Raw genomic sequence first — 15,360 nt, forward strand, 5'->3', positions numbered from 1 at the left:
TGTGCAGATGGCGCTACGTATAATGGTCGCTAGCGTCGTTTGCCTTGTGGCGCTACGTTTGAATGTAATGTGGCGCAGAACGTAATTATGGCGCGGAACACGCCACGCTTGCTTTCCTGCAGTGCCACCGTTGCGCGTTTATGGGACCCGTTCGTCTTTAAAACAGTAGACTGCGTTTATGCAGTGGTCTTTATAACCGGCGCATTGACGTCGCCAGGAATTTGCTTTCAGGGCACGTACGTGATCGGGAGAAGGCGGTGAGAGCAGACGAGTGCTGTCGCACATCGCGTTTGACGGGTGCCCTGGCATGCAGACATTTCGAAGGTTGGGGCACGGCCGCTCGATGCAAAAGCACAGGGTGCGGCCCGCTGCGTCGCGTCTGAACGGCGTCTCGGCCCTAGTTCTCCGCGCTCCCGCTGCGGCGCCACTGCTCGGGGACGGCTGCTGATGGAGAGCGCCTTCACAGCTGCGTCGGCACGCACGAGCTCCACTCCAATCAAGGCGTAAATAATGCGTTTTACATTTGGAAATTGCAGATAAAATATTTAACTCGTCGTTAGAAGTGCTGATTATGCCACAAACACCAAACAGGTTGTCACAGGGGTGGAAACCTATTCTATATATAATACGCGTGAACGCTATCCGTGACGGTTGCCCGTACGATGCACGACCGGGTAACGCACTTCCATCGAGAGGTTCTGCTTGGAGCAATCTATCAGTAATTTAATTCACTTCTCGTGAACACGTATATACGCAAAGTAAAAAGTTTACATAGGGAAAACCTGTACCGAGTTTCCCAAGTAATGCAAACTAACGTAGATGAAATAAAAACGCTTATCATTGCAAATGATCATTAGTAGATGTTTCCCATCAAGACGAAGCATATTGAGTGATCCTGGAGCTTATCTAAGGAGTGCGCCCCTTTTAACGCCTCCCCCATCCCCATCCTGCTTGGCATCAAAATCGCCTCAGGCCCTGTTAAAAAAAATAAAAAATCTGGCTATATGCCGGGTGTCCACATTTAAGTCATCAATAGAAACAAACAATTCAATACAGGTGAAGTTGTCGGAAGTTTACAAGTGCAGCTGCAGCCAAGAAAAGTGCAAAATATGCTTCAGCCAGCAGCATGATACTTTTATTGCATTGTTACAAGCAAGGAAGAATATATTCACTGGTATTCACAAACGGAGAACCTTCCGGAGAGTTTATGCGACAACCTCAAAAGTCGCTCCACTGTTGAATTAATATTCTCAGCCCAGTTGGCTAAGAGGGGCCGCAGCAACTTCCTCAAGAATATCTTGCAAAGCTTCTCAGTGTGAGCATGGTCCTTCCTCACACACATTAAAATTAACTGCCGATACTGTGTGAAATGGGGAAGAAATGCTGATATAAACAGGTGGCACAGATTGCTGCTCTTTCGAATCTCATCTCTCTTCATGACCCACTGAACAAAAATGCAAGTCAACTGGCAAAGCTTAACAAGTTCCATTTTAGGGTATGTTAAGCCTCCATTGTCCATATTTGCTATTAGCCTGTGGAGTGGCTCGACACTCCTTGGCGAGAGATATTTTTCAGCCACGCTTCTCGACGCTCCAAGTCGCAGGGGAACTCGTGATATTTCACAGTCGGGTCGTTTTTGACATTTGTGTCGCAGAGTGGCGCGCAACAGTTGCGCGGCATCGCGCCACATGAACGAGGCTGGCTAAAGCACACACTCACACCGAAGAGCATTAACAAAGCACAGCAAGCACAGGCAAACTTGGTCACACACACGCACGCAAAAAACCACGAGATGAATGCATATCGCACTAGGCAAACACGTTCTGACGCGAGAAACAACGCCCGCTTAGCCCCTGCACGAAGTCGCGAAAGCATCCCCGAGCAGTGGCGCCCTCACCAAGAAAAGAGGTCGTAACTGTAAACTCGTCCGAGACGCGCCCGCCTATTGTCCGCGGCGCGACGTAGCTGGCCGCACCTTGCTTTGCATCGAGCGGCCATGGTAGGGGTTGGGGTGGAGGTGGGAGGGCTGCACGCGCCCGGTGTGCTGGTGCTCGGCCCAAGCTGCTCTAGAGTCTGCAAGACAGAACTAGCTAGCTCTCGCAGAGTGGCGTGAAAAGGCAAGAAAGATTCGCTTTAAAATTATTTCTTGCTTGCTTCTGTTTTGATGTTGCTCAAATTGGGCTGAGAAAACACGCTTTACGGTCCGGGTCGTTCAGTTTGAACACTTGGCGCTGTTATTTGCCCGCTTTGTAAAAAAAATTGGGCGGCCCGCCATACTTCCGGGGGCTACGGCGAAAGCAACAAAGGTAGCACATTGGGGGACTACACTGGGAAACTATTATGATTCACTCTTGTTTTGTAATGTAGTCTACAATGTGTCTACAGAGATCGGCGTCCTCTTGCCGCTTTGCGCACTGAGCCCTCCTTCGTCTCGCCGATAACACAAGCTGGTGTGGAGTTGAGGGAACACCTCTGGCTCTCATGGCGAAGCTTCCTCGGGGTGGCGTGGACACCCGAAAACGCCTATGGGCAAACGCATTCCGAATTTTCTTCTCGTGGTCCGACCACAGAAACTCTACTGCTGGGGTATGAGCCATTGTTTAGGGGGGTATGACCCATTGCATTCGTCTTACGTTACGTGACGGACGGTCAAATTTCTCGTTGGGTAGGGATAGAACTGCTTACGCATTTAAAACTCATACAACCATCTACGTATTATCACAGGGAAGGGACACATAGGGGGACGGGGTTAAGACAATATCATGATGACATAAATATCTCGCAGCAAAGTTGTGGCGTGCCATTGGCTACGCCGACAGTGATGTCGTTTCTCTCTCGCAGCAGAGTGCGCGAGCAGCAGTGTCTCTCTCCGATTTCGCAATAGGTTCGGAAATGTGTCCCTGTATTTAATTAAATGAAATGTGCGGTCCCGGTGTGTCACTTGGTAACTGCAGTGCATAACCGAGCCATGAGCACCATGATTAACGCATTACGAAACACAAACGCGTAACATAATTGAGAAAGACTTTCATAAAGCCGCTGGATTAACACAATTAACCGCTCATTGCACCCCTCCATGATAATGATCGTGCGAAGCCCAATGTGTGGCATTTCAAATAAACAATGTGATAAACCCAAGCCAAAGAAAGAGTTTAACAAACCGTCGGAATTAACCCAGCGATAAACACTGAGGCCGCACATTTCAGTTTCGCTGGATTACCATGTGTACGGAGTGTATGGGCGGTAATTTTTTGTTTTTCATAGAGCCTGAACTTCCTTGCGTAATTTTTTCAATGAACTCTGTGGAGTCCAGCCGTAGAGGAACCACTGAAGTCGACTTCTTTTTTTTTTTTTCCTCTTCTGAGGATTGCCGTCGCCTATAGCAACACCGCGCGACATTACCACATTAGGATTGAAGTCGCGAGTGTCATTTTGGAGGACAAAGCATGTCATCTCGGCTCGGCTGGCCAGGCGTCACTTATCGACATCAGCGATAGTGCACTCTCGCTGCGTGCGCTGCTTACGAGCGAGTACAGTACTGAAGGGAGCCCCCCCCCCCACACGAGTACTGTACTCGCTCGAGGGGTAGGGGAGGGGAGGCGTAGCCGCCTCGATGGCGTGGCAAACAATTAAGCGAGCGTGTAGCAGCGCTGAAGCGATAACTGTAGCTCAGGGACGAGTGATTGGAAGTAACAAGCTTATCTGTTGTGCAAATGTCATAAAACACCATCGAGTCGCGGGGCTCGGTTATCTCCTTAATGAATAGCGTATACACTTTGTGCGATCTGCGTATTCTGGCGCGGAGATTTGGGGTTTATCGCGATGAGTAACGCTGTAGAAATCACCTTTGTAGATCGATAGCCTTGTCTAGGTACTATTACCTCCTTCTGTAACTAATTAGGACGGAGTGTTGTCAGGGATTCCATATATATATATATATATATATATATATATATATATATATATATATATATATATTTCTGGAAAACTGTGCTAATGTCTCAGAAAATAAAAAGACTCTAGCATGAATATTTAGGACACATCGGGGCAGTAGTCATTAGCGGCTACTAAAATCATAATATACAATTTTTACAAGATTGTCTCCACTAAGCCAGTTCTGAGCTTAGCTGTACACTGGAGGCGCATGAACCCCGGAGGCAGCCTAGAACGCGGAAAAAAACCTACGAGATTTGGATGTTAAAATACCAATTACATGTGCTGTTCAATAATTAACAGCTCCGCATATAATACACTTACTTGCTTTATGTGCTCTTCTGTAATAATCCTAGCTACTGTGTCTTTCTTTCTTTGCTTTTTTTTTCTTAAAGTTAATTGTATTGCGATACGATGTGCATTTGAATGTGTTGTTCGCGTACTCATGCAAGTTTGTTTCCATGTATAAGCGTTTACTGCACACAGACTTAATTATATGTACATTTTTTGTCTCGCATTCCAGGCATTATATGCTGAATATAATCTTTTCAATTAGGATACCTGGCTTTTGTATGCCCTTCAACAAATGTACTGTTTTATCGTACGCGTTTGCCAATGTTCGGGGCAACGTTACTAGAGAGCTAGTCTAGTAACGTTGGTTCGGGGTGCGGACCCTGTCAAGCCTGATTATGTTTTTTTCTTCTTTTCTGCACCCGCCAAGTGTCCCTGGTACTGAAATGGATAATTTATTGGCTGGCTGATTACAAAAAAATACTTGATTACTGGTGTTGAACACATTTAGATGATGCGTCCAAAAGAAGTAGTCGACGATTTAACGGAATACCGTTTGGTCGGGTAAATTCACTAGACAAAGAAGCAACTGACTGACCATAGTCAAAACAAGATGATGTTCCTGGATCCGTACGATTGCTTTGTTCACATCATCAAATATCATGAAAAGAACTGAAATATTCGTTACAAGTTAATTCGCTGCGTATCATTGAGTTGAAGATCTTCCGATGCAAGAAAAAAAAAACACGAAATAAACAGCAATGATAACATGAAAGAGAACATGGAAACATTGACCGCTTTTTCTAGAATGCCGCCGATTTAGAAATCAGAGGAAGAAATTCAAATTTTCATTCCGAACATTGGGTATTTCGTGTTTAGAAAAAGTTTATTTCGACAAGAGACGATACGAACACTGAGTCATAATCACGACACAATTCCACCGGGACGATAACATGTAAGAAACGAAACACAGCACGTTTTCAACGTAAGTAATGTCCGAGTCCTCACGCACTAACATATAAACACATATACCCACGGAAAGGAACAGTTACACATAAGCTAAATGCCACATGTACAAATGATTTTCAATATATACAGTGTACACAATGGTTATGTACAGTGATGATGTGATAGAACACTTTACACAATTTTGATGTGATGTGCACGAGATGTATACATGATCATTTTTGTATATACACGAGAGGACACACACACAGAAATCACACCTACTCAACACGTCCTCTTTCGGCGCTTCTTCATTGAGCTTTAGCCACAGGGACATTTGCGTGGCCATTTGTGACCACCTCTATGACACAAGAAGGCTGCCATGTTAATTCTCGAAGCCAATAATTGATAGCTCATTAGAACGCTCACTGTTCTTTCGAAATTATTCTAATAACGCAACAAAATTGCTGTTCATATGTAATTACAATTATCTTTATTTCTGTATCTGTCAGGTAAATCTATTTCCTAACTATAAGCGTTATACCTCACCCTGATTTACTTTCTCGTTTAAGTTTCTCTCGCTCCCCCTTCTCTTCAACCTTTAACCGCCGGCTTCTTGGCCAATCCTCCGTAGTGGGTAAGCGTCACAAATGAGGAACAAGCAAGCAAGGAGCGTTAAGCTACAAAGAATTGAACATGCTGGTAACGGAAAATTGAAGAACTCGGCTACACAGAATTGAAGAATTTGGCAATACGGTGTGTCGCTCCATTGGTTCAACACTATAATCGCCTTAACGTCGGCATTCATCGGGGGATGGTGTACTGCCGGAATTCTTTCCTTTAAATGAGAACAAAAAAAGAGCGCGACTTCGAAACCCTAGAAAACATACTAACAAGCTCTACAGTGCTCCAAATAATTTATCATAATTCCTTTTCTACAACCTATCTCGGTTTCGTTTCTTAGAAGGCGTCTGCGCCGTGGAGTCCTGACACAGAAGGTGGTCACGCGGGCGCGCAAAAGATCGCCACGTTTTGGCACTCTCTTCTGCTCGCTTATGCCGTCTGCTATGGCGACATCCATTGCGCAACACCATGTGACAGCCTGCTAGACGACCGCTCAAGCCGGAGGCAGGTCAGCGGTCACGGCTAAGAACCGCACCCGCGTCCTCTAGCTCTATCTGAGGCATAATGCCGCCACTGAACCGTCGTGGTGAATGCGTTGAATTTCTGAACGAGGGCGTTTGAAATTGCTTTCAAATAACTTTATTGCCATTCTAAAAGCAGCCTCTTGAGTGACTTCGCCGCGCTTGGCCCTGTGTACAACTGAACTTTTATACAATAATTGCAACAGGGAACTCTGCCACTTTTGTGTACAGGTGAACTGGAGGCGACGCGCGACGAGCAGAAGTGCATCACACCCCTATGGAGATACCAAGGCACGGGTCTTAAGATGAAAAATGTCCTTCACTGGTAGCAGCTACCATTGGCTGTGGCCGAAACTTCGAAGCTGGCATGCAAGGCCTCCGAGATGACCGCCGGCGGCGTCTCGGCAATACGCGCGCAATTTCTCGAGAGCGCGTGGCATGAAGATTCGAAGGTCGTGTGCCTGGTGCTGCCGCGACCTTTGTCCTACTGTCGTTTTTCTACGCTACAAGCGTCGCAGCGTCAACCCGCACCCGCCTCGCTGCGACGACCTCGGACGAAGAGCCCCGTCACTGGACAATGGACGCGGTGGGCATCCCCATGGACGACGTCATGCTCCGTTTCCGGATGCACACCATCGTGTACCTGTCCTTCGGCCTCCGCTTCTTCGGCCTCCTGCTGAGCTTTGCCGCGCCCATTCTGCTCTGGGGCGCCACAGCGAGCACGAACTCTTGCGTAGTAAGCGTTCCGATATTCTTGTCGCATCCGCGTGCGATTGATTTCTAGATTGCCTCCCCCCCCCCCCCCCCCCTAATTCAACTCTCCAAGACCTGTCATCGCTTTGGGTAGCGTAGCCCTATCGACCAGACTTTACTGACATTGATCCATGACGTTCATTGATGAGACATTGATTGATGAGACGTTAGAGGAAACGGTTATGGTCAACGTGGTTGAACATCCCAAACTCTGGGTTGTTGCCGTACGGGGGCGCTCTACGACACCTCTCCCAGACCCTAGCGTTTGGCACCTTGATCCCATATCGCTTAGACATCAACTGATTGATTCACCAATCGCCCGATTGATTGATTGATTGATTGATTGATTGATTGATTGATTGATTGATTGGTTGATTGATTGATTGATTGATTGGCACTGGCTGACTACGATTTTCCGCCGGGAATTTCTCGCGCACTGTGTTGTTTTGGGACGCTCTGACCCAATCGCTCCTCACCGATTTATTTGTCGTGGCATTTCTTTATTGATTCCCAAAGTATGCTTGAACGGGACCCAGCTACATCCACCCTAACGGTCGCGCCCGTTCCCCGGGGCGCAGGTCTACGACCTGCTGCCCTCGGTGGACCTGGTGACGGGCGTGGCGCCGCAGCGCCACGTGTGGAGCCTGGCGCTGCTGCTGGACCTGAACCCGCGGCTCGTGCTCGCCTTCCTGCACTGGCACTACCTGGGCCGGCGCTCCGTGCTAGTGGCGGCCCCGGAGCGCTCGCTCTTCGCGCTGGTGACCCACGCGGGACTGGCGCTGCACGTGGCCGAGACGCTGTCGCTGAGCCTCGTCTCCGGACTGCGCAACTACCAGGAGTACCCAGCGCACGAGCGCATCTACACCCACTTCGTTGTCTCCTCGCTGATGTTCATGCTGAGCGCGTGCCTGTCGCTGCGCATGTGCCAGCATGAGCAGGGGCACAAGGTGAGCACTGATTGGACAGCCATTCAGGTATGTCGTACAGGATAGACAAGAGTAGAATAGAATGGAGTAGAATAGAGTAGAGTAGAATAGAATAGAGTGGAATAGAATAGACTGGAGTAGAATAGAATAGAGTAGAATGGAGTAGAATAGAATGGAATGGAGTATAATAGAATAGAATAGTATAGAATAGACTGGAGTAGAATGAAATGATAGAGTAGTATAGAATAGACTGGAGTAGAATGAAATAGAGTAGAATGGAGTAGAAAAGAATAGAGTGGAGTAGAAAAGAGTAGAGCAGAATAGATTCGAGTAGAATTGAATAGTAGTTTATTCGCGACTGAACCACGGCTGCTCCAAGTTGTATATGTACTAAATTTCACGTACTTTTTGCATAAATGCTTCAAAAAATGATCGCGAATTTAAGTGAAAGCAAGCTCGAAATTCTTAAGCCGCACTAAATGTTGAAAAGGAAGTGTCTTCGATCGAATGAAACGTGACATGGAATGTTCATATTTGCCCAAGCGATATAGAGAAACCTATCGCGCGATTCTGTAGTATGGGAAGGGCGGAAATATTTGGCTGCGTTGGGAAAAAATATTGAGGGCAATATTGCAGTCGGAATTCTACAGGGCTGTGATATAGAAGTATCTTAAGCTGCACGTGCCCGCAGAAAGCAAGGGCTTATATTCACGTAAAATGTCTAAATTTTCATCCGATAAGCTATAGCCTGTAAGGTCAGTCCCCCTTTCCCCCCTCGCCAGTAACGTCACACTTACTCATTCACACTGGCTTCTGGTGACGCTCTTTCCTGTCCTTGTCGTATTTCCTTTTGGTTCGCGTCTCACGTAATAATGAGGCTTAGGTACATCAGTCAGTTCGATCTGTCCATGCGCAACTGGCACGTACAGCACATTTCATGCAGTTCTTCCCAAGTTATCCTGTACTGTGTTTTGAAAGTGCCTTCTCTGGCGTCCTCAAGCACTGCACAGAGTTTTTAAGGCAACAATAACACGCCGGCAATAAGGATATCGACCTTAGCAGACAGAATCGCTTGCCGACAAAATTGTATGCCGACTGAAGCGCGTCTGGCAACCTGCGCAGGCACGTCGGTCGCTACGCCTCAAGCTGTGCCTGGTCACCTTGGCAGGGGCGGTGGCCGCGGCCATGCTCGTGTACGTCAACGAGCACCGTGCCAACTGCTCCGGAAAAAGTGAGCCCGCACTAAAATGGCGTGTCCGTCACGCACGTTTGAAAGCTGAAGTTCTTTCCTTTTCAATGAAAAGATGGTGCCGAGAAAAAGGCCGAGAGAGAGAGAGAGAGAGAGAGAGAAAGAGAGAGATAGAGAAATAATACAGAGAAAGGCAGGGAGGTTAACCAGAGGTAGTTCCGGTTGGCTACCTTGCACGGGGGGAAGGGTTAAGGGGGATAAAAAGAGAAAGAGAGTGGAAGGGCGAGATAGAGAGAAAGAGAGACGAGCACTAACAAAGCGCGTACACTATACAGCGCCGTAGACCACACGAACCTTAATAACGCGAGTAAGGCCTTCAACGCGGATGTTCTTTCGGAGCACTGACCTAAAGCTTTGAGTAGAGAAAGGCTGAAAGCAAAACGTGACTTCTGGACCCTCTGGTCTGGTGATGCCGACAAACGTCTAAAGCTGTATCCGGCAGTCTCGATGTTGATAGCTATCACACTTAAAGGGAACGACAACCAAATTTTTTTAAGGCAGCCATTCTTTTTTTTTCTGAGGTGGCAGGCTTACTGGTCAGTATCCAATTCTGCAGTGGTAACGAGGAAAACGTCGTGTAACATTTTCTGGATCAGAATTTTTTCGATCTGCACTCACGATCGTGTTTACGAAGTCATACACTGGAAACAGGCTGGCAACAACGATAGGTGGGCGCTGTAGCTATTCTACGCCGGCATTGGTGGGAAGCAGGGAAGTGCGGTCCCGTAGCTGTAAGAAATTAATATTTTGTTCATCAAGACGATGTTCACGCGGTGACATTTTATGTCTCACAGAGAGCCCACAGCACTCGAAGCGAAGAACTCGCAAACTCGCGCACTTACGGAAGAACTCATGTGCACCACCACACACTGAGGAGGGATATGTCACGTGGCTCGCCACGTTTATGTAGTTCCATTCGTATACGCTGTCACGAAGACAACTCCGCTTGTTAGCCAGAATGCTTTTCAGATAGTAGTAAGGACAGAATAAAGCGCAAACGCCTATATTATATGAAAGGTACAATTTTAAACAGTACATATGGCGCACTTAATAACATCCGACCTGCGTACAGCATAATCTGCGGTCACGTGGTCAGCATTCAACTATCGAATGCCAAGCTTTCGCCGCAAAGTGGTCTGACGTACCGTTTCTCGCGACTTTCAGTGACGATGGGAAATTACAATTCCTGCTTTTGAAACCGCGAGCAGCGTGCTGTCACGGCAAATCGTGATCTTTTCATTTCCGTCAAAATTTCGTGACACGTTCTGGACGGTTGTCGGTACCTTTAAAATAAGCTCAGTGAAAAAAAAAATTAAATTAAATTACGGAGTTTTACGTGCCAAAACCACTTTCTGATTATGAGGCACGCCGTAGTGGGGGACTCCGGAAATTTCGACCACCTGGGGTTCTTTAACGTGCACCTAAATCTAAGTACACGGGTGTTTTCGCATTTCGCCCCCATCGAAATGCGGCCGCCGTAGCCGGGATTCGATCCCGCGACCTCGTGCTCAGCAGCCTAACACATAGCCACTGAGCAACCACGGCGGGTTAAGCTCAGTGAAGCCAGAAGCGAAAGGAAAAACCTCCGGAACCCATTACGTTGGGCCTTGAGGATATGTACAGTTCGTTAAAAAAATTTGGTGAACGTGTGGCAGTTATGTAATAAATAAATAAAAGAAACGAATATTTCATAGTGCCTTTGGAAAACTGACTTGAAAACTGGCTCCGCTAGCGTTCTATCGTTAGGGGGTGTGTGCGAATATTCGAAACTTTCAAATAACGAATCAAACATACAGAATTCGTAAATGCGCATATTTTTTAATGCTTTTTGAATATTTCGGAACGTCGACTGCACTCTAATTGAGCATAAAGTTGGAGCAAAAGTATGGTAAAATTTCACCCGCGCTGGCATAGTATAGATGTAAAGCACGTACGAGAACTTATGTAGTAGCGCAGGCTACTTCACCTAGGTAGCCATACTTTACAGGCTATACAGCCATAATTCGCGCTGTCTGAAAAGTCTGGTGCTTGGGAAGAAACTACTTGTTTGCTCCTAATGCTCCATTTGTGCTTTTAATAAAAAAACGCTTCGTAATGTGTTATGTAATGAGAGAAACTTGCTAGTTTTAAGAATACTAGGATGTGAACATTGTTTTATATTAATTGTGATAACGGCTGTTCAGTATTCGAGAAAAAAAAAAAACTCCATTCGAGAACTATTCGTATTGGATTCTGTTTCAAAAACCACTATTCGCACGCCCAAAATTGTTCGTACCGAAAACTGATGTCTGTGTTATGTACAGCGAAAAAAATGAAACCGATTACGGTGTGGTGCTTGGTTTTACCTATGAAACTTTAACATAGGGGGCCGATCAGCACTCCTCCCCTGGTGAGTCTGGGTAGCTTTTTACCCATACACACTAGGGGAGGAGTGTTTAAAGGGTGTAAAGGGTGTAAAGCACCAGTGCTGCCGCTTTTCTTATACTGCTTTCCTACACTGTAAACCGATTTGCACCATTTTGGCTCTTCAAGGGTGCAAATCGGCCTATAACTCACACATTTACACCCGTAAAGACAGCAGAGGGACTGCGTATTATGCAAGCCCGTCTGTCATTGCTCGATTGGGGTTTTGGCGCTATGAGGGGTCACTCATTTACGCAGGAGCGGCTGAAAGTCAGAAGTCGATACGAGCCGAATCCTATACCGCCTTCCGGTGATTCTTACGCTGCTTACAATATAATTCAGTATAAATTCCTTTAGCTGCAAGAACAATTTTGTCGACGTATACATCACTCTTTGGAACCCTATAGCCGTATGCTGGACAAGTTTGTTAGTTTGAATGCTTTTATCAGATGGGGTTTGACCCATTTGGGAACGTCGCATTTCTTTAAAAAAATTCATAGTATCCATTTTGATGCACGGTGCCAGTGATGTCCGCCTCTTCAAGTATAATCAAGCTCGAGGATTTCAGATGCGCTCAATGCCACAGGCAATCTTTTTCCGGAAATATCGTTAATTGTAGAACAAAACTTCTGATACGTGTGCAGCGTAACCTCGTCGAAAAAGCCGGTGAAGGGCGGTTGCGTAAGCATGTTATTCACTGGAAAATCGTCTGTTCACTATTAAGAGCACTCACTATTCCAGACGTGAAATGATACTTTAATTGGAATATTACGTTACACTCGTAGTAGTAAAATACCTTTTCTAGAATAGAAGCAAGCGGCCACGCTTACCGTTAGCGGAAAGGGAGGGTGGGAGGGCTTTATAGACTTTAAGTAACGGAAACACGAAATACGGATAGCGCCGCCACCGTGAACTTCTCGCGTCATCTCGTCGCGTGACGTCCCGGATTCTGTTTGTCTACACGCGCCATACGCACGCTGCGGATGCAAGCCTCTGTTTTATCGCACTCATTCGCTGGCCAGGCATATATATATATATATATATATATATATATATATATATATATATATATATATATATATATATATATATATATATATATATATATATCTGTTCTCGTGCAGTAAGCACTCAGTTGTTAGCGCTGTCCCGTCTTTTTCTTTTGTCGTGCATGCGCTTCTGCGCTGCTGTGTAACTAATGCCATAACAACCAACCCACCAGTCTGTCCTTTTGAATTAGTTAATGGTGTGTCGGTAAAACACTGCACACGTTGTAAAATATATTAAAAACTGAACAAAGAAACATAGACTGCAACTAGAAAGTTTCTAGAACCCTTCGTGCTTCAGAACGGCCCAAATACAAAACAAAAAGAAAAGAAAGAAGAAAATTTTGATATTTGTGACGTCAAACCGATCAAATGGCACTGAGGCTACGGGGCTGAATTTAAAAACAAAAATAAGAATATAGGTATGGCTTTGCATTTTTTCCGCAGTAATCGACAATATTCTGTCAAGCCAATAAACATAGGGTTTAGAAAAAAAATTGCTCTTTTGGGAGAGAGAGAGAGAAATAGAGAGATATTTATTATGACAGAAAAGCTAAGAGGTCGGCCTGGATCAAAGTTCTCACCTGCTATATGCTCACAATTGGGGAATAGAAGTAAAACGAGGAGAGGGAAAGAATAGCGTTGGTGATGGTGAAGAATGCCGTGGTGAATAAACTTGAACAGAATTGCGCTTTTAGCGTTTCCTTAAAGTATACTGGCATGACATTTACCACATGACGTATTTTTCTTTTTTTTCGCTAAGTGAAGGTTCAAGCCTTCGAAATTGTAGAAGAAATGCTGGAGAGCTTAGGTTGTTCGTAAAGGTATTGCCATTTGTGGATTATGCGCTCACCTGAGACATGTGCGGAAGTAGCAACGGTGGTCGCGACATTTTGGGATGCTTTGTTCAACCATTACGCGTTGGAAGTGTTATTTTGTTACGTAGGTATATTCGTCGAAAAATAAAAGAAAGCCTCCATGGGGAAGATTAAGTCGCCGCAGACGCTTTACAATAGCAGTTTAATATGGTAATCTCTGAAATAAAGCTACTTTTTGCGTGATTGTACTCCGATTAACAAGATGGCGTCACCGACTTAGCCGCTCATGCTTACGGCTGCGGTAGCCCGGTATTCCGTAAAATGCAATAGGTTTCAGCGTCTCCGGTATTCCGGTATACAAAGTAGCGTTTCTGTTATACGGGGCTACCGGACTCTGACAGCGACATCTTGTGACACTTCGTCTGACCACAATGCCTTATAAGACACGTTTTCGTGTTCCGCGAGTGTTCTTGTCGAAAAAGAACACATTTAAAAAAGGCAGTGCGTTCACGATTAAGTCGCTGCCGAACATTTACACCAGCAGCGAAGTAGAATGCACTTGGTTAGTGCAATAATAAGCTGTCTGTCTGTCTAGTTGCGATCTCTGACACCAGGTGCCGCCACCAAACCCGCCGCTCACGTTCACGCCTCCGGCAACCGGGTGATCCGCAAATGGCTAACTTTCTACTCCATGCTGACAGGCGTCAGAACGCCTTAGATAATTTGATATAATGTTTGTTTCTACGCACCGCTTTCGGTGCTGAGGAGGGAGACTCGTCGTGACGTCATGATGCACTGCCTCGTTCTATTCCTGCGGACGCTGCAGCTGCCCCACCCGAGCGCAGCTAGGAGACACGTACGCAACCCTTTTGTCGAATTTTTTTTTGGAGTAGTGTCTTCAGCCGCACGCTAACTGCTGCTCGACGTCAGCAACTATTGCTCCGTGTCATGACGTCAGGCCACGTTCGGCATTTCAAGACTAAATTTAGGATCATATCAAAATATGTAAAGCGCGCCCAACCTTCATACTTGTTTAATCTTTTGCACCTGAGAAGCGTGTGGTATAGTTTTTACAACTTAGGACATATGTGTCGGTGCTCCTCTAAACGGGGTAGAGGTAGGGAGCGGGGCGCATGGCACTCGCTTTAGCGCTGGTTAACCACGTAAATGACGTCCGTTTCGAAATTTACACACAGCAGCAGAATCGTGGTTCCCGGTGTGCCAGTGGGTGTACGCCATGTGCCACGTGGCCTTCCACTTGACGTTCGTCTACGACATTCCGAACCGAGAGGTCATCGTGGGCACGACCCGGCGGAGGGCACTGCGCAGGGACAGCCGACACGGCTGACGAAACACGCCTCTCTTCGCCCACCGACTTCGCCGTTTACTGTTTATTTACAGACTTTACCAATACATGCTTTCTGTTTGTCTGTTTGTTTACTATCCCGACAGCGATCATGTGGAGACTCTACAGGCGAACTATCGCCGTTGCTGTCGCCGTGATGTTTCGTGTTAGGCGCATGCGCGTAAGAATTATGAAGTGCCCGTGCGCCATGTGCTGCGGCTGCGAGGTAAATCACGTGGGAGTGAGACGAGGAGGATGACGGCTCGATGCGCGCCGTCTTCCCGCACGTCCACTGCTGGAGGTCACGTGATCAAGCGCACGCATAGGTTACGATAACGCACGCGCGTCTCCTCCTCTAGCCCGGCCCGCGCGCCCTATCTTGGAGTTTATCTGCGGCGGGTGCAACTGTTGGGCGAGACGCGAGATGGCTGGTGGCTTCATGCGCGTTGTCTTCGGTGCGCCTAGTGTTTGAGGTTGCGTAATCTAATTTTCGAAGATACGGTGAA

At 46.6% G+C, this 15,360-nt stretch overlaps 1 protein-coding gene across 2 annotated transcripts; it reads left to right on the forward strand.

Moving 5' to 3' along the window:
- The first annotated feature begins 6,552 nt into the window (after positions 1-6,552).
- On the forward strand, positions 6,553-14,939 carry LOC126527376 (post-GPI attachment to proteins factor 2-like). 2 transcript variants are annotated; one of them, XM_055068700.1, is made up of 4 exons: positions 6,553-7,050; positions 7,646-8,014; positions 9,116-9,224; positions 14,706-14,939. In XM_055068700.1, exons 1-4 carry the CDS (start codon positions 6,892-6,894, stop codon positions 14,855-14,857), a joined length of 789 nt encoding a protein of 262 aa, XP_054924675.1. In that variant the 5' UTR covers positions 6,553-6,891; the 3' UTR covers positions 14,858-14,939. The 2 variants fall into 2 exon arrangements, with proteins under 2 accessions (XP_054924675.1, XP_050031146.1); XM_050175189.2 differs by having other exon boundaries at positions 14,709-14,939.
- Positions 14,940-15,360: the final 421 nt, after the last annotated feature.

This window comes from Dermacentor andersoni, chromosome 9 (genome assembly GCF_023375885.2).
Source record: "Dermacentor andersoni chromosome 9, qqDerAnde1_hic_scaffold, whole genome shotgun sequence".
Taxonomy (NCBI): domain Eukaryota; kingdom Metazoa; phylum Arthropoda; class Arachnida; order Ixodida; family Ixodidae; genus Dermacentor; species Dermacentor andersoni.